This window comes from Salminus brasiliensis, chromosome 15, assembly GCF_030463535.1.
Source record: "Salminus brasiliensis chromosome 15, fSalBra1.hap2, whole genome shotgun sequence".
NCBI classification, from domain to species: Eukaryota; Metazoa; Chordata; class Actinopteri; order Characiformes; family Bryconidae; genus Salminus; species Salminus brasiliensis.
Genome location: NC_132892.1, coordinates 33,432,520 through 33,451,986, shown reverse-complemented (window position 1 = coordinate 33,451,986; position 19,467 = coordinate 33,432,520). Strand labels below are relative to the sequence as shown.

General features: G+C 39.1%; 3 protein-coding genes across 3 annotated transcripts in view; 1 reads left to right on the top strand and 2 right to left on the bottom strand.

Moving 5' to 3' along the window:
- Nucleotides 1–5,951, bottom strand: part of LOC140536241 (sialoadhesin-like) — a 58,413-nt gene extending 52,462 nt beyond the window's left edge. The window contains 6 exon segments of the mRNA XM_072657964.1: nt 1,904–2,164; nt 2,248–2,505; nt 2,606–2,854; nt 3,070–3,414; nt 3,776–3,836; nt 5,841–5,951. Of these exon segments, the coding sequence (XP_072514065.1) occupies nt 1,904–2,164; nt 2,248–2,505; nt 2,606–2,854; nt 3,070–3,414; nt 3,776–3,836; nt 5,841–5,951 (1,285 nt within the window).
- Nucleotides 1–19,467, top strand: part of LOC140535569 (hemicentin-1-like) — a 195,170-nt gene that overhangs the window by 95,158 nt on the left and 80,545 nt on the right. The gene's annotated exons all lie outside the window — the stretch shown is intronic.
- LOC140536240 (sialoadhesin-like) overlaps nt 7,747–19,467 on the bottom strand; it is a 38,702-nt gene continuing 26,981 nt past the window's right edge. Inside the window, exons 16-20 of the mRNA XM_072657963.1 lie at nt 9,388–9,645; nt 9,044–9,304; nt 8,394–8,437; nt 8,127–8,209; nt 7,747–7,951 (exon numbers count right to left, since the gene is read on the bottom strand). Of these exons, the coding sequence (XP_072514064.1) occupies nt 7,747–7,951; nt 8,127–8,209; nt 8,394–8,437; nt 9,044–9,304; nt 9,388–9,645 (851 nt within the window). The remainder of the gene's footprint in view (nt 7,952–8,126; nt 8,210–8,393; nt 8,438–9,043; nt 9,305–9,387; nt 9,646–19,467) is intronic.

Sequence of the window (19,467 nt, the reverse complement as noted above, 5' to 3'; positions counted from 1 at the left end):
CAGGTCTCAAAGACATGTTGGACCCTACATTAGGACACCTGGGCTGTAGTGGTCTTTATTTATGACCACTCTGAGGACTGAGCTTTCACACGTTTCCAGAAAAGGAGGTTTCGTAACTGAGTAAACCTGCATTCCTGCTCGTTCTACAGACTGCCTTCACTGAACTATACTGAAGCTCACACACCTTAAATTCTAATACACTGCAAAAATAATATGATATCTTAGCAAGAGAACTCCACCTAAATCTAGTCTAAACATCTGATATTTATCATTTTACATTGTTTTAAGATTATTATAGGATTATTCAACTTAACTTTACTAAATTATTTTACACACTTTAAGACATTTTATCTACTGGAAATATTTTATTTTACTGGCAGATCATTTTGCTGGTTTCAAGCTTTATTTCTTGACCAAATCTTAGATAGCTTTTATTTCTGGAATTAAGCACATTTTTATGACAATAAAATAAGATCCTGTTAGTAGATAAAATCACTTAAAACAAGTAAACATGAGTTAATAGAAGAAAATATTATAATATTACTACAACAATCTCACATCTAAATCTCTCTCTCTGCTGCAGATGTGATCAATATTCAGGCTCAGTGTTGGATTCTCTTAGACTGAAAAAAAGATGGCCTGGACTGAAGGTTCAGAGATGAGTAGGTGTCGTCAGTGGACCTGGACTGAGGGTTCAGAGCTGTGTAGGTGTCGTCAGTGGACCTGGACTGAGGGTTCAGAGCTGTGTAGGTGTCGTCAGTGGACCTGGACTGAGGGTTTAGAGCTGTGTAGATGTCGTCAGTGGACCTGGACTGAGAGTTCAGAGCTGTGTAGGTGTCGTCAGTGGACCTGGACTGACCAGCCTGTGTGAGGTAAAAACAGAATGAAGCAGAAAATGAGAAGAAATGAAGATCTCCATCGTCTTTGGAGCATTAGGAACTCTTTAGAGATCTAGAGGGAGGGATTAAGAAGAGACACTCACTGAGAGAGTGTGGTACACATCATCAGAGGACCTCGCTGTGAGCTGAAGAGCTGTGTACGTGTCATCTTCAGCAGTAGGGTCAGCTTTCTGTTCAGTAGACGGTTAGAGAAGGTGAAGTGATCAGACTGAAGGAGTTCATTATCTACACTCATCAAACAGGTTCACTGTAAACACTTTTACTGAAGGAGGTCAATCATTCTGATCACGACTGACTGACTGTAAACAGAAGCTCTGCAGGTCAGCTCTTAGAACAGCACCTTGGACATCTCACCTTTCCACATCTACATCCCACAAACCTTACAGGTACACTGCCATCTAGAGGATATAGTGTGGTATTACAGTGGTTTACAAAGGTAGTGTTTTAATTCTTCTGCTGGAGACCCACTGACCTGCACCTTCTCTAGAATCCCCGGACCCAACACATCTGATCCAGCTCATGAAGAAGAGACCTGGATCCGGATGTGTTACATCATAGGATGATGAGGCTGTGCAGGGCAGTGGATCCACAGGAACAGCACTAAGAAACAATGCTGTACAGGAAATTACTGCCACCTTCTGGTGACCCTCATTATTGTATGTATTTATTAATGATGTGGTAAATTTACCTGATTTGGTGCAGTGCCTTCATTTCCAACAGCTCTCTTCTTCATCCTGTGATTAAGGTACACCAAATAAAACCATATTAGATTTACTATATGTGAATTATGAATGTTTTGGTTTACTGAGAGAAGAGTTAGAGCTGAACTGTACTGACCTGTAGATGCAAATTAAGACCATCAGCAGGAGAAGTAGAAGAAAACCCACTGCAGCGATCCAAACTGCAGACCTACTCTGAGCTGCTGAGGAAGAAGATCATCTTCATCACTTTACTGTGTCATTATTTAAAGACTGGAGCTATTTACACTATTATTCACCACCTACTCTGAACACTGATCCTCACACTTCCATTCTGAGCTCCAACTGCATTCAGAGCTTCACAGTAGTACAGTCCAGTGTGGTTAGCAGTGATGTTGATGATGCTGTAAGTGTGTCCAGATCCTACAGGTGAGCTTCCACCTTCTTTAAACCAAGTGTAGCTCTGCACAGGTGGGTTTGCATCACTGCTGCAGTTCAGAGTCACTGAACTGCCCTCCACTATTTCTCCAGAGGGACTGATGGACACTGAGACATTCCTTGGAGCATCTACAGCAGATGAAAAAAGTTCTTTGAGGATTTGAAGTTTCAGGAAATCACATAATCAAGTCAAATACTGATAATAAACTTACACAGAACATTTAAAAAGACAGCAGTGGAGTTTCTCTCTCCAAGTTCATTACGACTCTGGCATGTGTATCCTCCACTGTCCTCAGAGCTGATGTTGGGAAAGCTGTAGGTTTTTCCTTTTCCTACTGATGATGATCCTTTAAACCAGGTGTAGATCTTCACAGGTGGGTTTGCATCACTGCTGCAGGTCAGATTCACTGAACTGTCCTCCACTATTCCTCCAGAGGGACTGATGGACACTGAGACACTCTTTGGAAGATCTAGAGACAGATATGACTTTAGTGTCTCTTGCTAATATCTAATATCACTGTGTAGTTCAACCATTCCCAGAGTTTAGTGAAGAATGTGGACTTTACTCACATCTGACTCTGAGAGTTTGAGCAGTAGAGGGGAGATGTTCAGATCCTCTTACAGCACAGCTATACCTGCCTGCATCCTCACTGCTGACTGTCTGCAGGCGGAGCTGGTTGTTCTTGATGGTCTTTGTGGTTAAAGGACGTCCATTTTTGTACCAGATGAATGTTGGATCAGTCAGACTGCAGGTGGTTTTACACGTCAGATCTGCTGATTGTCCCTCTGTTACTTCTCCAGGAGATTCCACATGGAGCTCTAAGACAGGAAGATCTTTAAAGAAATGTCCAAAGTTGCTAGACATTTATGTGCAAAGTGCCATATTCTCTCTCTCTCTCTCTCTTTCTCTCTCTCTCTCTCTCTCTCTCTCTCTCTCGCTCACAAAAAGAAATTTTTAAGAGGTTAAGTATAAAGAACAGCAGGTAGTGTCCTCAGAAATGTCAAAGATGAGATTATATGCAATGAAAATTTACCTGTAACTTTGAGTTTAACTTCAGGTTTTCCCACCCATTTGTCTTTCTCCACATCTGTTGTGATTCTAAATCCGTAATCATGTTCATCCTTCTTCATTACATTACTCAATTTGAGAGAGAAGTGTTTCTGTTCATCAGTTGAACACTGGACCCTGCCTGAGTAATCAGGGTCTTTACTTAGATCAGTCAGTTCCACCCACGGATCTGGAAATTTGATACAAAATGTCTCCATCACTGTAAGACCTTCTGGGAGTGTAAAAGTGCCATTCATAAACACTGTGGATCCTTTCAAAGCACAGATTTTCTGCTGGTTGTAGTTCACACTCCACTCTGCTCCAGAAGCTCCTGAAACATATGATGCAGTAAAGATCTGATTACAGAGGCTGGAGCCCATCAGACAGTCAGAGTTACTGTAGCTTACAGCTTCACCTCTCTCCTCACTAACTCCAGCAGCTACTGAACAACACTGAGCTGATTCTGAGAGAAACCACAAAGAGAGAAGAGCTCTGAGAGTCTTGCAGCAGGGTGAGAGAGGGGGTCGGAGAGAAGCAGGAATCAGCAGCTCTGAACAGCTCTAGTTCTAGTCAAGAACAGCTTAATGATCAGTTAAGCAGTGTATCACTACAGTAATGATGAAAGAGGTTTATGAGGGGAAATAAAGGGAGCTGGTGTAGTGATGGTGTTACAGTAGGATCTGCTGACTCACCCACAACCATGAGCAGAAACACCAGAGGAAGAGGAGGAGCCATTCTCAGTGACTTCACAGCCTATAAAATATCAAACAAGTGGAGGCTGTGTAAATACTTTTTTTTTTTTTTTTGTAAATTTGTTTTATCAAAAGATGATATTTTATATGTGATGCAGTTCATATATTTTAAATATACAAGACATATTTACCCGGAATATTTGACTCTCACTAAAAACTAAAATGTTTTAAAATGAGTCTCTCACCTCTCTTTACTGAGGGCCATCTACAGTGTGGGAACAACAAGTGACAGCTCTGAGGTTTTAAAATGTTGAAGTACATGTGGTTCACTTTTTTTGTGGCATATCTTCGCCACACTGTGAGACATGAGAAGTCAATCTGAGTGACATCAACAAGCAGACTTGCGCATATATATATATATATATAATCATCCATGCATTTTTTTTTTTCATATTTACATTCCTGTACAATTAAACACTCCCATTTATTTACACAATGAAACAGTATAATATCTCAAATACCAGGATTATGGCATGTGTATATGTTTAAAAGTTATGTTTAAAATATTTAATGTTGCCCCAGAATGGAGATCTGTGATTATCTTGGTATAAATTAATAATGTGGGCTATAGTAGGCTATACTATGCCATGCTACGAGGCTGAAAACCACCCAATTAAAGCAAACATTGCAAAATCCTTTATAAACAAAATGCGAAAAAATTACATATTAAATACTTTTGTTACATATACAGTCAAGTACAAGTATTTGGACAGTGACACTTTTGTTTTTACATTTTTGCTTCTGTACACCATCACAGGTAATTTAGTAATGAAGAGTGAAGAAATTAAGAAGTGGATGAAGTACTGACCTTTAGCTTTTATTCAAAATATTTAAAGATATTAAATTGCTATTTGTGAATTACAGCTAGTTTTACATTGTCCCACTTTACAACATCTAGGATGTGGGTGTTATATAATCAAAGTCTAAATAAGACATGCCTTCATAAATTCAGGATGCAATTACTGGTAACACTCAAGAACAAAAAGTCCATATGTCTAATAGCCTGATCAGTTCTGGAACAAGATTCTTAAGTAATGGTATAAGAATACAAATATCAGACCCACATTTTAACAGATCCTCAAGGAATTTACATGCCTAACACACTCCTTCTTTGCCCTCTCCGGCTTTGCCCATAGTAGGTAATGTGAAGATCCCACACTTTATAAAAGTGGCCAGTCTTATGATCCAATGTCCATAGTAAACACTGATATGGGATTAAGTCCATTAATAACATTTACAAACCATTTAGATTTCTGACTGGTTCACAACCGTGGTCATAGATGACCTCCTACCCTGCATATTTTAGTGACTACTCTGCTCCCAACACACCTGATCTGGCTAATCAGCTTAGTAACAAGCTTTTAATGAGTGAAAGATGGTTTGTTACAACAGGAAACCCCTAAATCGTTCAGGGCAGGGTGTCCTTCAGGACCAGGGTTCGGAATTACTGACCTCACTCTTCATCCCAGCAGAGGGATGATAGATGTGTATCCTGCACTTGGATACGTTAAGCAAACATCACCAAACATACCAGCTAGTTTAACAGTGAAATAGACAAAACATTAAAAATAGGCCACTTAGAGCACAACTGTGTTTATAACAGGGAACAGACATGGCAAAGGTCTCACCCTGTCATGATGATCTGGTATGACCTGAGGGATCAGGGGCTATAACGAAGGATTGCTTTGAAGCATAGAAATAACTGACAGTGAGAGCTAGCCACTATTGATGAAGTCCACATCTCCACACATACTGGAAACAGTGTCTTCAGTGACTTCTGTTATTTGCAACATCAGCTAAATCTAAAATGTATTACTGTGTCTGGCTTGCTCTTTATCAGTGCACTTGACTACCAGAGTGTTTCTCAATAGAAGTTTTATAGTAGACATTTCCACTAGAGACCAACAGCTCAACTCCACTTATTAACCTAGTAAATTTCCCCATTAATAAATAATAAATTCATCACTACTTATTAATTCTAGAAGCACAGAGAGTGTTTTCCTACCTTAATTAAGCGATGTTCATCTCCTGAACTCACAGATAAAATGCAGAGAATTGGAGGAGGATCTTCCAGTTTAAACTGGTAGAAGGCATGTGGTTGTGACTTCTGCTCCATTATCACTGACTACATCTTATGTTTTGCCTGATTACTCAGAATCTGTCTCATTAGCATGATCAGATAAGGCCAGACAGTTCCTGATTGGTTCTAAAAACACACTAAAGCTCATCCTCCCTTATGGGTTAGAGGATGCTGATTATCATGTTCAGATTCCTCAATTATGAGAACTGAAAGCTGCATCTGTCAAACATGCTCTTCATTTTTTATTAAAAGGTTAATTTGGAGTTTGACCAGCCTGAGTCTTACTTGCAGTGAGAAACTGTATAGGTGGGAGGCACAGGGGTACATGTATAACAACACTAAACCTGACTAAAGAACATCATCAGACTCTAATCAGAAAGATCTCAGTTCTAGCAGAGCTTCACAGATCAGCATCTCACACATTTATATGTTCTCATTTAGGAAAATAAGTCTTTTCACACATTTCAGTTGACGGCCTGTAAAACGTGTCAGTTCCTCTGTAGCTCTGAAATCAAGCCCAGCAGCAGCATCTTCTTACCATCAGTGAACTGGATGTAGAAGATCTAAACTCATTAAAGGTGAAATTATTACTTTATAAACATTTCCACCAAACCTGATGATCATTAAAGTCATATATCTGCTGTTATTGCTGTACTGTCGTCTTCATTCAGGAGTCTGGGTAGTGTCTGTACTGTCTCTATAAGCAGTACTGAGGTGTGACGTCTTCACTGGTGGGACTGTTCTTCATGTTTTCTGCATAGCATAAAGTATAAATTCAGGTTGAACCCAAGAGGAACAGCTCATTCAGACCCAACAGTTTAAAAAGATCCTGCAGAAACTCACACATCAGAAATGTGGAGAAAAATAATATTAAGAATTAATAACAAATGAATACAATAAAATTTAATAAAACAATAAATAACATCAATATGTAATAATAATAATAATAATAATAAAATAAAGATCTGTCATTTCCATGGTCTTGTAAAACACCCATTCAAAACCCAACTTTATTAAAAGAAGTTAGTAAAATAATTGATTATTGTTATATATTTTTCATATCTGTTAATCATAAAAGACAATTTTAGTTTTGCATCACTGCATTAATCAGAGCAGTCTGTTTCCTCAGTACTTTTAAGGCCTTTCTCATCAATTCATCGTACGCTCTGACCTCTTTCTAACTAACTGGTGTCTCTGGTTCGTCTCCTTTTCTGACAGAGTGGTGGATTCAGGTCTCAAAGACATGTTGGACCCTACATTAGGACACCTGGGCTGTAGTGGTCTTCATTTATGACCACTCTGAGGACTGAGCTTTCACACGTTTCCAGAAAAGGAGGTTTCGTAACTGAGTAAACCTGCATTCCTGCTCGTTCTACAGACTGCCTTCACTGAACTATACTGAAGCTCACACACCTTAAATTCTAATACACTGCAAAAATAATATGATATCTTAGCAAGAGAACTCCACCTAAATCTAGTCTAAACATCTGATATTTATCATTTTAAATTGTTTTAAGATTATTATAGGATTATTCAACTTAACTTTACTAAATTATTTTACACACTTTAAGACATTTTATCTACTGGAAATATTTTATTTTACTGGCAGATCATTTTGCTGGTTTCAAGCTTTATTTCTTGACCAAATCTGAGATAGCTTTTATTTCTGGAATTAAGCACATTTTAATGACAATAAAATAAGATCCTGTTAGTAGATAAAATCACTTAAAACAAGTAAACATGAGTTAATAGAAGAAAATATTATAATATTACTACAAAAATCTCACATCTAAATCTCTCTCTCTGCTGCAGATGTGATCAATATTCAGGCTCAGTTTTGGATTTTCTTAGACTGAAAAAAAGATGGCCTGGACTGAAGGTTCAGAGATGAGTAGGTGTCGTCAGTGGACCTGGACTGAGGGTTCAGAGCTGTGTAGGTGTCGTCAGTGGACCTGGACTGAGGGTTCAGAGCTGTGTAGGTGTCGTCAGTGGACCTGGACTGAGGGTTCAGAGCTGTGTAGGTGTCGTCAGTGGACCTGGACTGAGGGTTTAGAGCTGTTTAGGTGTCGTCAGTGGACCTGGACTGACCAGCCTGTGTGAGGTAAAAACAGAATGAAGCAGAAAATGAGAAGAAATGAAGATCTCCATCGTCTTTGGAGAATTAGGAACTCTTTAGAGATCTAGAGGGAGGGTTTAAGAAGAGATACTCACTGAGTGTGGTACACCTCATCAGAGGACCTCGCTGTGAGCTGAAGAGCTGTGTACGTGTCATCTTCAGCAGTAGGGTCAGCTTTCTGTTCAGTAGATGGTTAGAGAAGGTAAAGTGATCAGACTGAAGGAGTTCATTATCTACACTCATCAAACAGGTTCACTGTAAACACTTTTACTGAAGGAGGTCAATCATTCTGATCACGACTGACTGACTGTAAACAGAAGCTCTGCAGGTCAGCTCTTAGAACAGCACCTTGGACATCTCACCTTTCCACATCTACATCCCACAAACCTTACAGGTACACTGCCATCTAGAGGATATAGTGTGGTATTACAGTGGTTTACAAAGGTAGTGTTTTAATTCTTCTGCTGGAGACCCACTGACCTGCACCTTCTCTAGTATCCCCTGACCCAACACATCTGATCCAGCTCATGAAGTAGAGACCTGGATCCAGATGTGTTACATCATAGGATGATGAGGCTGTGCAGGGCAGTGGATCCACAGGAACAGCACTAAGAAACAATGCTGTACAGGAAATTACTGCCACCTTCTGGTGACCCTCATTATTGTATGTATTTATTAATGATGTGGTAAATTTACCTGATTTGGTGCAGTGCCTTCATTTCCAACAGCTCTCTTCTTCATCCTGTGATTAAGGTACACCAAATAAAACCATATTAGATTTACTATATGTGAATTATGAATGTTTTGGTTTACTGAGAGAAGAGTTAGAGCTGAACTGTACTGACCTGTAGATGCAAATTAAGACCATCAGCAGGAGAAGTAGAAGAAAACCCACTGCAGCGATCCAAACTGCAGACCTACTCTGAGCTGCTGAGGAAGAAGATCATCTTCATCACTTTACTGTGTCATTATTTAAAGACTGGAGCTATTTACACTATTATTCACCACCTACTCTGAACACTGATCCTCACACTTCCATTCTGAGCTCCAACTGCATTCAGAGCTTCACAGTAGTACAGTCCAGGGTGGTTAGCAGTGATGCTGATGATGCTGTAAGTGTGTCCAGATCCGACAGGTGAGCTTCCACCTTCTTTAAACCAGGTGTAGTTCTGCACAGGTGGGTTTGCATCACTGCTGCAGTTCAGAGTCACTAAACTGCCCTCCACTATTTCTCCAGAGGGACTGATGGACACTGAGACATTCCTTGGAGGATCTACAGCAGATGAAAAAAGTTCTTTGAGGATTTGAAGATTCAGGAAATCACATAATCAAGTCAAATACTGATAATAAACGTACACAGAACATTTAAAAAGACAGCAGTGGAGTTTCTCTCTCCAAGTTCATTACGACTCTGGCATGTGTATCCTCCACTGTCCTCAGAGCTGATGTTGGGAAAGCTGTAAGTTTCTCCTTTTCCTACTGATGATGATCCTTTAAACCAGGTGTAGATCTTCACAGGTGGGTTTGCATCACTGCTGCAGGTCAGATTCACTGAACTGTCCTCCACTATTCCTCCAGAGGGACTGATGGACACTGAGACACTCTTTGGAGGATCTAGAGACAGATATGACTTTAGCGTCTTTTGCTAATATCATATATCACTGTGTAGTTCAACCATTCCCAGAGTTTAGTGAAGAATGTGGACTTTACTCACATCTGACTCTGAGAGTTTGAGCAGTAGAGGGGAGATGTTCAGATCCTCCTACAGCACAGCTATACCTGCCTGCATCCTCACTGCTGACTGTCTGCAGGTGGAGCTGGTTGTTCTTGATGGTCTTTGTGGTTAAAGGACGTCCATTTTTGTACCAGATGAATGTTGGATCAGTCAGACTGCAGGAGGTTTTACATGTCAGATCTGCTGATTGTCCCTCTGTTACTTCTCCAGGAGATTCCACATGGAGCTCTAAGACAGGAAGATCTTTAAAGAAATGTCCAAAGTTGCTAGAAATTTATGTGCAAAGTGCCATATTCTCTCTCTCTCTCTCTCTCTCTCTCTCTTGCTCACAAAAAGAAATTTTTAAGAGGTTAAGTATAAAGAACAGCAGGTAGTGTCCTCAAAAATGTCAAAGATGAGATTATATGCAATGAAAATTTACCTGTAACTTTGACTTTAACTGTAGGTTTTCCCACCCATTTGTCTTTCTCCACATCTGTTGTGATTCTAAATCCGTAATCATGTTCATCCTTCTTCACTACATTACTCAATTTGAGAGAGAAGTGTTTCTGTTCATCAGTTAAACACTGGACTCTGCCTGAGTAATCAGGGTCTTTACTTAGATCAGTCAGTTCCACACACGGATCTGGAAATTTGATACAAAATGTTTCCATCACTGTAAGATGTTCTGGAAGTGAAAAAGATCTGTTCATAAACACTGTGGATCCTTTCAAAGCACAGATTTTCTGCTGCTTGTAGTTCACACTCCACTCCTGAAACATATGATGCAGTAAAGATCTGATTACAGAGGCTGGAGCCCATCAGACAGTCAGAGTTACTGTAGCTTACAGCTTCACCTCTCTCCTCTCTAACTCCAGCAGCTACTGAACAACACTGAGCTGATTCTGAGAGAAACCACAAAGAGAGAAGAGCTCTGAGAGTCTTGCAGCAGGGTGAGGGAGGGGGTCGGAGAGAAGCAGGAATCAGCAGCTCTGAACAGCTCTAGTTCTAGTCAAGAACAGCTTAATGATCAGTTCAGCAGTGTATTACTACAGTAATCATGAAAGAGGTTTGTGAGGGGAAATAAAGGGAGCAGGTGTAGTGATGGTGTTACAGTAGGATCTGCTGACTCACCCACAACCATGAGCAGAAAGACCAGAGAAGGAGGAGGAGCCATTCTCTGTGACTTCGCAGCCTATAAAATATCAAGCAAGTAGAGGCTGTGTAAATACTTTTGTTTTTGTATGTTTTTTTTTTTTTGTAAGTGTTTTTTTATTAGAAGATGATATTTTATATGTGATGCAGTTCATATATTATACAGTGGGGAGAACAAGTATTTGATACACTGCTGATTTTTCAGGTTTTCCCACTTGCAAAGCATGTAGAAGACTGTAATTTTTATCATAGGTACTCTTCAACTGTGAGTGATGGAATCTAAAACAAAAATCCAGAAAAATACATTGTATGATTTTTAAATAATTAATTTCCATTTTATTGTGGGAAATAAGTATTTGATACACCAGAAAAAGAAACTTTGCAATTACAGAGATGAGACGTTTCCTGTAGTTCTTGACAAGGTTTGCACACACTGCAGCAGGGATTTTGGCCCACTCCTCCATACAGATCTCCTCCAGAGCCTTCAGGTTTCGTGGCTGTCGCTGGGCCACACAGACTTTAAGCTCCCTCCAAAGATTTTCTATTGGATTCAGGTCTGGAGACTGGCTAGGCCACTCCAGGACCTTAAGATGTTTCCTACGGAGCCAAGTTGTTGCCCTGGCTGTGTGTTTTGGGTCGTTATCATGCTGGAAGACCCAGCCACGACCCATCTTCAGTGCTCTTACTGAGGGAAGGAGGTTGTTGGCCAAAATCTCACGATACATGGCCCCATCCATCCTTCCCACAATACGGTGCAGTCGTCCTGTCCCCTTTGCAGAAAAGCATCCCCAAAGAATGATGTTTCCACCGCCATGCTTCACGGTTGGGATGGTGTTCTTGGGGTTGTACTCATCATTCTTCTTCCTCCAAACATGACGAGTGGAGTTTAAACCAAAAAGTTCTATTTTTGTCTCATCAGACCACATGACCTTCTCCCATTCCTCCTCTGGATCATTCAGATGGTCATTTGCAAACTTCAGACGGGCTTTGACATGCGTTGGCTTGAGGAAGGGCACCTTGCGTGCACTGCAGGATTTTAATCCTTGACGGCGTAGAGTGTTACTGATTGTTTTCTTTGAGACTGTGGTCCCAGCTCTATTCAGGTCATTTACCAGGTCCTGCCCTCCTGCAGTTGTTGCCTTCTCACCAAGCTGCTTGCCTATTGTCCTGTAGCCCATCCCAGCCTTGTGCAGGTCTACAATTTTATCCCTGATGTCCTTACAAAGCTCTCTGGTCTTGGGCATTGTGGAGATGCTGGAGTCTGACTGATTGAGTGTGTGGACAGGTGTCTTTTATACAGGTAACGAGTTCAAACAGGTGCAGTTAATACAGGTAATGAGTGGAGAACAGGAGGGCTTCTTAAAGAAGAAGTAACATGTCTGTGAGAGCCAAAATTCTTACTGGTTGATAGATGATCAAATACTTATTTCCCACAATAAAATGGAAATTAATTATTTAAAAATCATACAATGTATTTTTCTGGATTTTTGTTTTAGATTCCATCACTCACAGTTGAAGAGTACCTATGAAAAAAATTACAGTCTTCTACATGCTTTGCAAGTGGGAAAACCTGCAAAATCAGCAGTGTATCAAATACTTGTTCTCCCCACTGTAAATATACAAGACATATTTACCCGGAATATTTGACTCTCACTAAAAACTAAAATGTTTTAAAATGAGTCTCTCACCTCTCTTTACTGAGGGCCATCTACAGTGTGGAAACAACAAGTGACCGCTCTGAGGTTTTAAAATGTTGAAGTACATGTGGTTCACTTTTTTTGTGGCATATCTTCGCCACACTGTGAGACATGAGAAGTCAATCTGAGTGACATCAACAAGCAGACTTGCGCATATATATATATATATATATATATATATATATATATATATATATATATATATATATATATATATATAATCATCCATACATTTTTTTTTTCATATTTACATTCCTGTACAATTAAACACTCCCATTTATTTACACAATGAAACAGTATAATAACTCAAATACCAGGATTACTGCATGTGTATATGTTTAAAAGTTGTGTTTAAAATATTTAATGTTGCCCCAGAATGGAGATCTGTGTTTATCTTGGTATCATTTAATAATGTGGGCTATAGTAGGCTATACTATGCCATGCAACGAGGCTGAAAACCACCCAATTAAAGCAAACATTGCAAAATCCTTTGTAAACAAAATGCGAAACAATTACATATTAAATACTTTTGTTACATATACAGTCAAGTACAAGTATTTGTACAGTGACACTTTTATTTTTACATTTTTGCTTCTGTACACCATCACAGGTAATTTAGTAATGAAGAGTGAAGAAATTAAGAAGTGGATGAAGTACTGACCTTTAGCTTTTATTCAAAATATTTAAAGATATTAAATTGCTATTTGTGAATTACAGCTAGTTTTACAGTGTCCCACTTTACAACATCTAGGATGTGGGTGTTATATAATCAAAGTCTAATCACATTTTAACAGATCCTCAAGGAATTTACACGCCAAACACTTCTTTGCCATCTCCGACTTTGCCCATAGTAGGTAATGTGAAGCTCCCACACTTTATAGAAGTGGCCAGTCCTATGATCCAATGTCCATAGTAAACACTGATATGGGATTGAGTCCATTAATAACATTTACAAACCATTTAGAATTGCGACTGGTTCACATCCCTGGTCATGGATGACCTCCTACCCTGCATATTTTAGTGATTACTCTGTTCCCAACACACCTGATCTGGCTAACCAGCTTAGTAACAAGCTTTTAATGAGTGAAAGATGTTTTTTTACAACAGGAAAACCCCTAAATCGTTCAGGGCAGGGTGTCCTTCAGGACCAGGGTTCGGAATTACTGACCTCACTCTTCATCCCAGCAGAGGGATGATGGATGTGTATCCTGCACTTGGATACGTTAAGCAAACATCACCAAACAGACCAGCTAGTTTAACAGTGAAATAGACAAAACCTTAAAAATAGGGCACTTAGAGCACAACTAAAGTATTTATAACAGGGAACAGACATGGCAAAGGTCTCACCCTGTCATGATGATCTGGTATGACCTGAGGGATCAGGGGCTATAACCGAGGATTGCTTTGAAGCATAGAAATAACTGACAGTGAGAGCTAGCCACTATTGATGAAGTCCACATCTCCACACATACTGGAAACAGTGTCTTCAGTGACTTCTGTTATTTGCAACATCAGCTAAATCTAAAATGTATTACTGTGTCTGGCTTGCTCTTTATCAGTGCACTTGACTACCAGAGTGTTTCTCAATAGAGGTTTTATAATAAATATAAATTTATAATAAATAATTTATAATAAAATCATCACTTATTAATTCTAGAAGCACAGAGAGTGTTTTCCTACCTTCATTAAGCGATGTTCATCTCCTGAACTCACAGACAAAATGCAGAGAATTGGAGGAGGATCTTCCAGTTTAAACTGGCAGAAAGCATGTGGTTGTGACTTCTGCTCCATTATCACTGACTACATCTTATGTTTTGCCTGATTACTCAGAATCTGTCTCATTAGCATGATGTAAACAGAAGCTCTGCAGGTCATCTCTTAGAACAGGACCTTGGAAAGCACTCTCACCTTTTCACATGTACATCCCACAAACCTTACATGTGTTCATCATAGGGTAGGTGAAGCTGTGCAGGACATTGGATCCAAAGGAACAGTGCTAAGAAACACTGCTGTAAAGGAAAATACCATTATTGTTTATTTATCATTATTGTATGTATTTATTAATGATGTGGTAAACGTACCTGATTTGGTGCAGTGCCTTCATTTCCAACAGCTCTCTTCTTCATCCTGTGATGAAGAGCTTTACTTCTCTCCTCTCTAAGTCCAGCAGCTATTGAACAATACTGAGCTGATTCTGAGAGAAACCACAAGGTGAGGGTGAGGGAGGGGGTCGGAATCAGCAGCTCTGAACAGCTCTAGTTCTAGTCAAGAACAGCTTAATGATCAGTGTATTAAAAAAAAACTTCCATAACTACCCTTTAATTACATAGTTATGCACATTTTATTACACAATTAGTTGTTTTTATATCATTTATACTACCTTTACAATTATGATTTCCTCAAAAAAGCGAAGAATATGATGTTTATTTTAACCAGCATCGTTTGAACATCTTTAGGCCTTAATAAATTGAATGTTCTTAAAAGGTGCAAGTCAGTCACCCCCATCTCAACTGGCCTCAATCCAATGAAGCATTGTTTTACTTCCTGACATTAAAAATATCATAATGACCCACAAACAAGCAGCACCCAAGAAGGCCACAGTAAAGCCCTGGCCAATCACATCTCGACTGCTTCATTGAGGTAGAGTAAAGAGGCAAAGGTGAGTCCAGTTTTGGAAACTATCAACCAGTTCTTTCCTAACAGAACACTGGGTCAGTCTGTGTAAATATGGAGTTGCACAAGACTCTATTTAAGACCCATTATTGTTTTTAACAGCCTGTATGACACAACATTTGCGAACAGCGATGTCAGCCGTGACTAAGGTTGCCCAGGCTTTTACTTCCTGATCAGAGTAAACCCTGATTTTTGAGCTTAATGTTTTTCCTATTCTTCAAATAACTTCCACCCACATCACTGAATACTATCAAACTATACTTGGTGTCCATAATGAGTTTGATGGTTCATTAAAACTCTTTTAAAGAAAGAAATGTTCTTACTGCAGCTCCAGCTCTATTACTGAATTACTGAACAACTCCCTTCTTCTGACCAATGAAATCTAAAGGTAGGAACAAATAGTTCAATATTCCAGATTGTTTTATCCCACAAGGTTAATCTTTACAGAAGCATCAGAGCCTGAACCATCAGAGTTTTCCACTCTGCAAAAATTCACTTCAGAGAAGTAGCACCAAGAACCCAACCACAAAACTGATAGTTCTACTGAGCACAAACACAAACCAATCAGAATGAAAATCCCACCCACAGAGAACACCGATAGGTCTATTTTTGTATTATTGCTGTACTGTTGTCTGCATTCAGGAGTCTGGGTAGTGTCTGTACTGTCTCTTTAAGCAGTAGTGAGGTGTGGTGTCATCACTGCTGGGACTGTCTCTGACTGCAGTTTGGGGACTGACAGGAGGAGGGCGCTGTTTATTTGCTGTGTGAAATTAGTGGCTTTAACTCATTGATCTGTGAAGCTGAGAGATTTGAGGAAATAACAGGTTTGGTACCTTATATAAGAAATGTGGGTCACCTGTGGGATTTAAGCAGGGATACTCAATGATGGCAGGGACGGAAGATCCTTTCATGGAGGAGAAAACATTTGATTTATATCTCATAATGTTTAGATGGAAATAAATAATGAGTACAAAATTTAGCTTTTTTCATATTTATTAAAAAAAGACTCAGACAAAAAATGGTTTTCTTAATGCAGAATGTAGGAAATAAAGGGAGATGAAGAAAAACACTACACAATCTTTAAATATCCTGATTAACAAAAACATAATTATTGAATAATCACTAAAATAACAGTTCTATTACAGTTTGTCCTATTAAATTGTCTGTATAGCAAAAATTTACTATGTAGAATAAATCACACTGCTACATAAATACAGTCTCAGAATCCTCAGAGTTCTCCACAGAGGCTGGAGCCCATCAGACAGTCAGAGTTACTGTAGCTTACAGCTTCACCTCTCTCCTCTCTAACTCCAGCAGCTACTGAACAACACTGAGCTGATTCTGAGAGAAACCACAAAGAGAGAAGAGCTCTGAGAGTCTTGCAGCAGGGTGAGGGAGGGGGTCGGAGAGAAGCAGGAATCAGCAGCTCTGAACAGCTCTAGTTCTAGTCAAGAACAGCTTAATGATCAGTTAAGCACTGTATCTCTTCAGTAATGATAAAAGAGGTTTGTGAGGGGAAACAAAGGGAGCTGGTGTAGTGATGGTGTTACAGTAGGATCTGCTGACTCACCCACAACCATGAGCAGAAACACCAGAGGAAGAGGAGGAGCCATTATCAATGAATTCACAGCCTATAAAATATTAAACAAGTAGAGGCTGTGTAAATACTTTTTTTTTGTAAGTTTGTTTTATTCGAAGATGATATTTTATATGTGATGCAGTTCATATGTTATAAATATACAAGACATATTTACCCGGAATATTTGACTCTGATCAAAAACTAAAATGTTTTAAAATCAGTCTCTCACCTCTCTTTACTGAGGGCCATCTACAGCGTGGGAACAACAAGTGACAGCTCTGAGGTTTTACAATGTTGAAGTACATGTGGTTCACTTTTTTTGTGGCATATCTTCGCCACACTGTGAGACATGAGAAGTTTTACATCAAGATTTACATTGCAGTACAATTAAACACTCCCATTTTACTGCATGTGTATATGTTTAAAAGTTGTGTTTAAAATTTGTAATGTTGCCCCAAAATGGAGATCTGTGTTTATCTTGGTTTAAATTAATAATGTGGGCTATAGTAGGCTATACTATGCCATGCTACGAGGCTGAAAACCACCCAATTAAAGCAAACATTGCAAAATCCTTTGTAAACAAAATGCGAAACAATTACATATTAAATACTTTTGTTACATATACAGTCAAGTACAAGTATTTGGACAGTGACACTTTTATTTTTACATTTTTGCTTCTGTACACCATCACAGGGGATTTAGTAATGAAGAATGAAGAAATTAAGAAATGGATGAAGTACTGACCTTTAGCTTTTATTTAAGATATAAATTGCTATTTGTGAATTACAGCTAGTTTTACATTGTCCCACTTTACAACATCTAGGATGTGGGTGATATAATCAAAGTCTAATTAAGACATGCCTTTATAAACATAAATGCAGAGGCTTTACTTCAGAATGTAATTACTGGTAACACTCAAGGAAAAAAAGTCCATATGTCTAACAGCCTGATCAGTTCTGGAACAAGATTCTTAAGTAATGGTATAAGAATGAAAATATCAGACCCACATTTTAACAGATCCTCAAGGAATTTACATGCCTAACACACACCTTCTTTGCCCTCTCCGACTTTGCCCATAGGAGGTAATGTGAAGATCCCACACTTTATAGAAGTGGCCAGTCCTATGATACAATGTCCATAGTAAACACTGAAATGGGATTAAGTCCATTAATAACATTTACAAACCATTTAGAATTGCACCTGGTTCACATCCCTGGTCGTGGATGACCTCCTACCCTGCAAATTTCAGCGATTACTCTGTTCCCAACACACCTGATCTGGCTAATCAGTTTAATAACAAGCTTTTTAATGAGTGAAAGATGGTTTGTTACAACAGGAAAAACCCTAAATCGTTCAGGGCAGGGTGTCCTCTAGGACCAGGGTTGGGAATCACTGACCTCACTCTTCATCCCAGCAGAGGGATGATAGATGTTTATCCTGCACTTGGATACGTTAAGCAAACATCACCAAACATACCAGCTAGTTTAATAGTGAAATAGACAAAACCTTAAAAATAGGCCATTTAGAGAACAATTACAGTGTTTATAACAGGGAACAGACAAAGTTCTTACCCTGTCATGATGATCTGGTATGACCTGAGGGATCAGGGGCTATAACCGAGGATTGCTTTGAAGCATAGAAATAACTGACAGTGAGAGCTAGCCACTATTGATGAAGTCCACATCTCTACACATACTGGAAACAGTGTCTTAAGTGACTTCTGTTATTTGCAACATCAGCTAAATCTAAAATGTATTACTGTGTCTGGCTTGCTCTTTATCAGTGCACTTGACTACCAGAGTGTCTCTCAATAGAAGTTTTATAGTAGACATTTCCACTAAAGACCAACAGCTCAACTCCACTTATTAACCTAGTAAATTTCCCCATTAATAAATAATAAATTCATCACTTATTAATTCTAGAAGCACAGAGAGTGTTTTCCTACCTTAATTAAGCGATGTTCATCTCCTAAACTCACAGATAAAATGCAGAGAATTGGAGGCGGATCTTCCAGTTTAAACTGGTAGAAGGCATGTGGTTGTGACTTCTGCTCCATTATCACTGACTACATCTTATGTTTTGCCTGATTACTCAGAATCTGTCTCATTAGCATGATCAGATAAGGCCAGACAGTTCCTGATTGGTGCTAAAAACACACTAAAGCTCATGCTCCCTTATGGGTCAGAGGTTGCTGATGATCATGTTCAGATTTCTCAATTATGAGAACTGAAAGCTGCATCTGTCAAACATGCTCTTCATTTTTTATTAAAAAGTTAATTTGGTGTTTGACCAGCCTGAGTCTTACTTGCAGTGAGAAACTGTAAAGGTGGGAGGCTCAGGGGTACATGTATAACAACACTAAACCTGACTAAAGAACATCATCAGACTCTAATCAGAAAGATCTCAGTTCTAGCAGAGCTTCACAGATCAGCATCTCACACATTTATATGTTCTCATTTAGGAAAAGAAGTCTTTTCACACATTTCAGTTGACGGCCTGTAAAACGTGTCAGTTCCTCTGTAGCTCTGAAATCAAGCCCAGCAGCAGCATCTTCTTACCATCAGTGAACTGGATGTAGAAGATCTAAACTCATTAAAGGTGAAATTATTACTTTATAA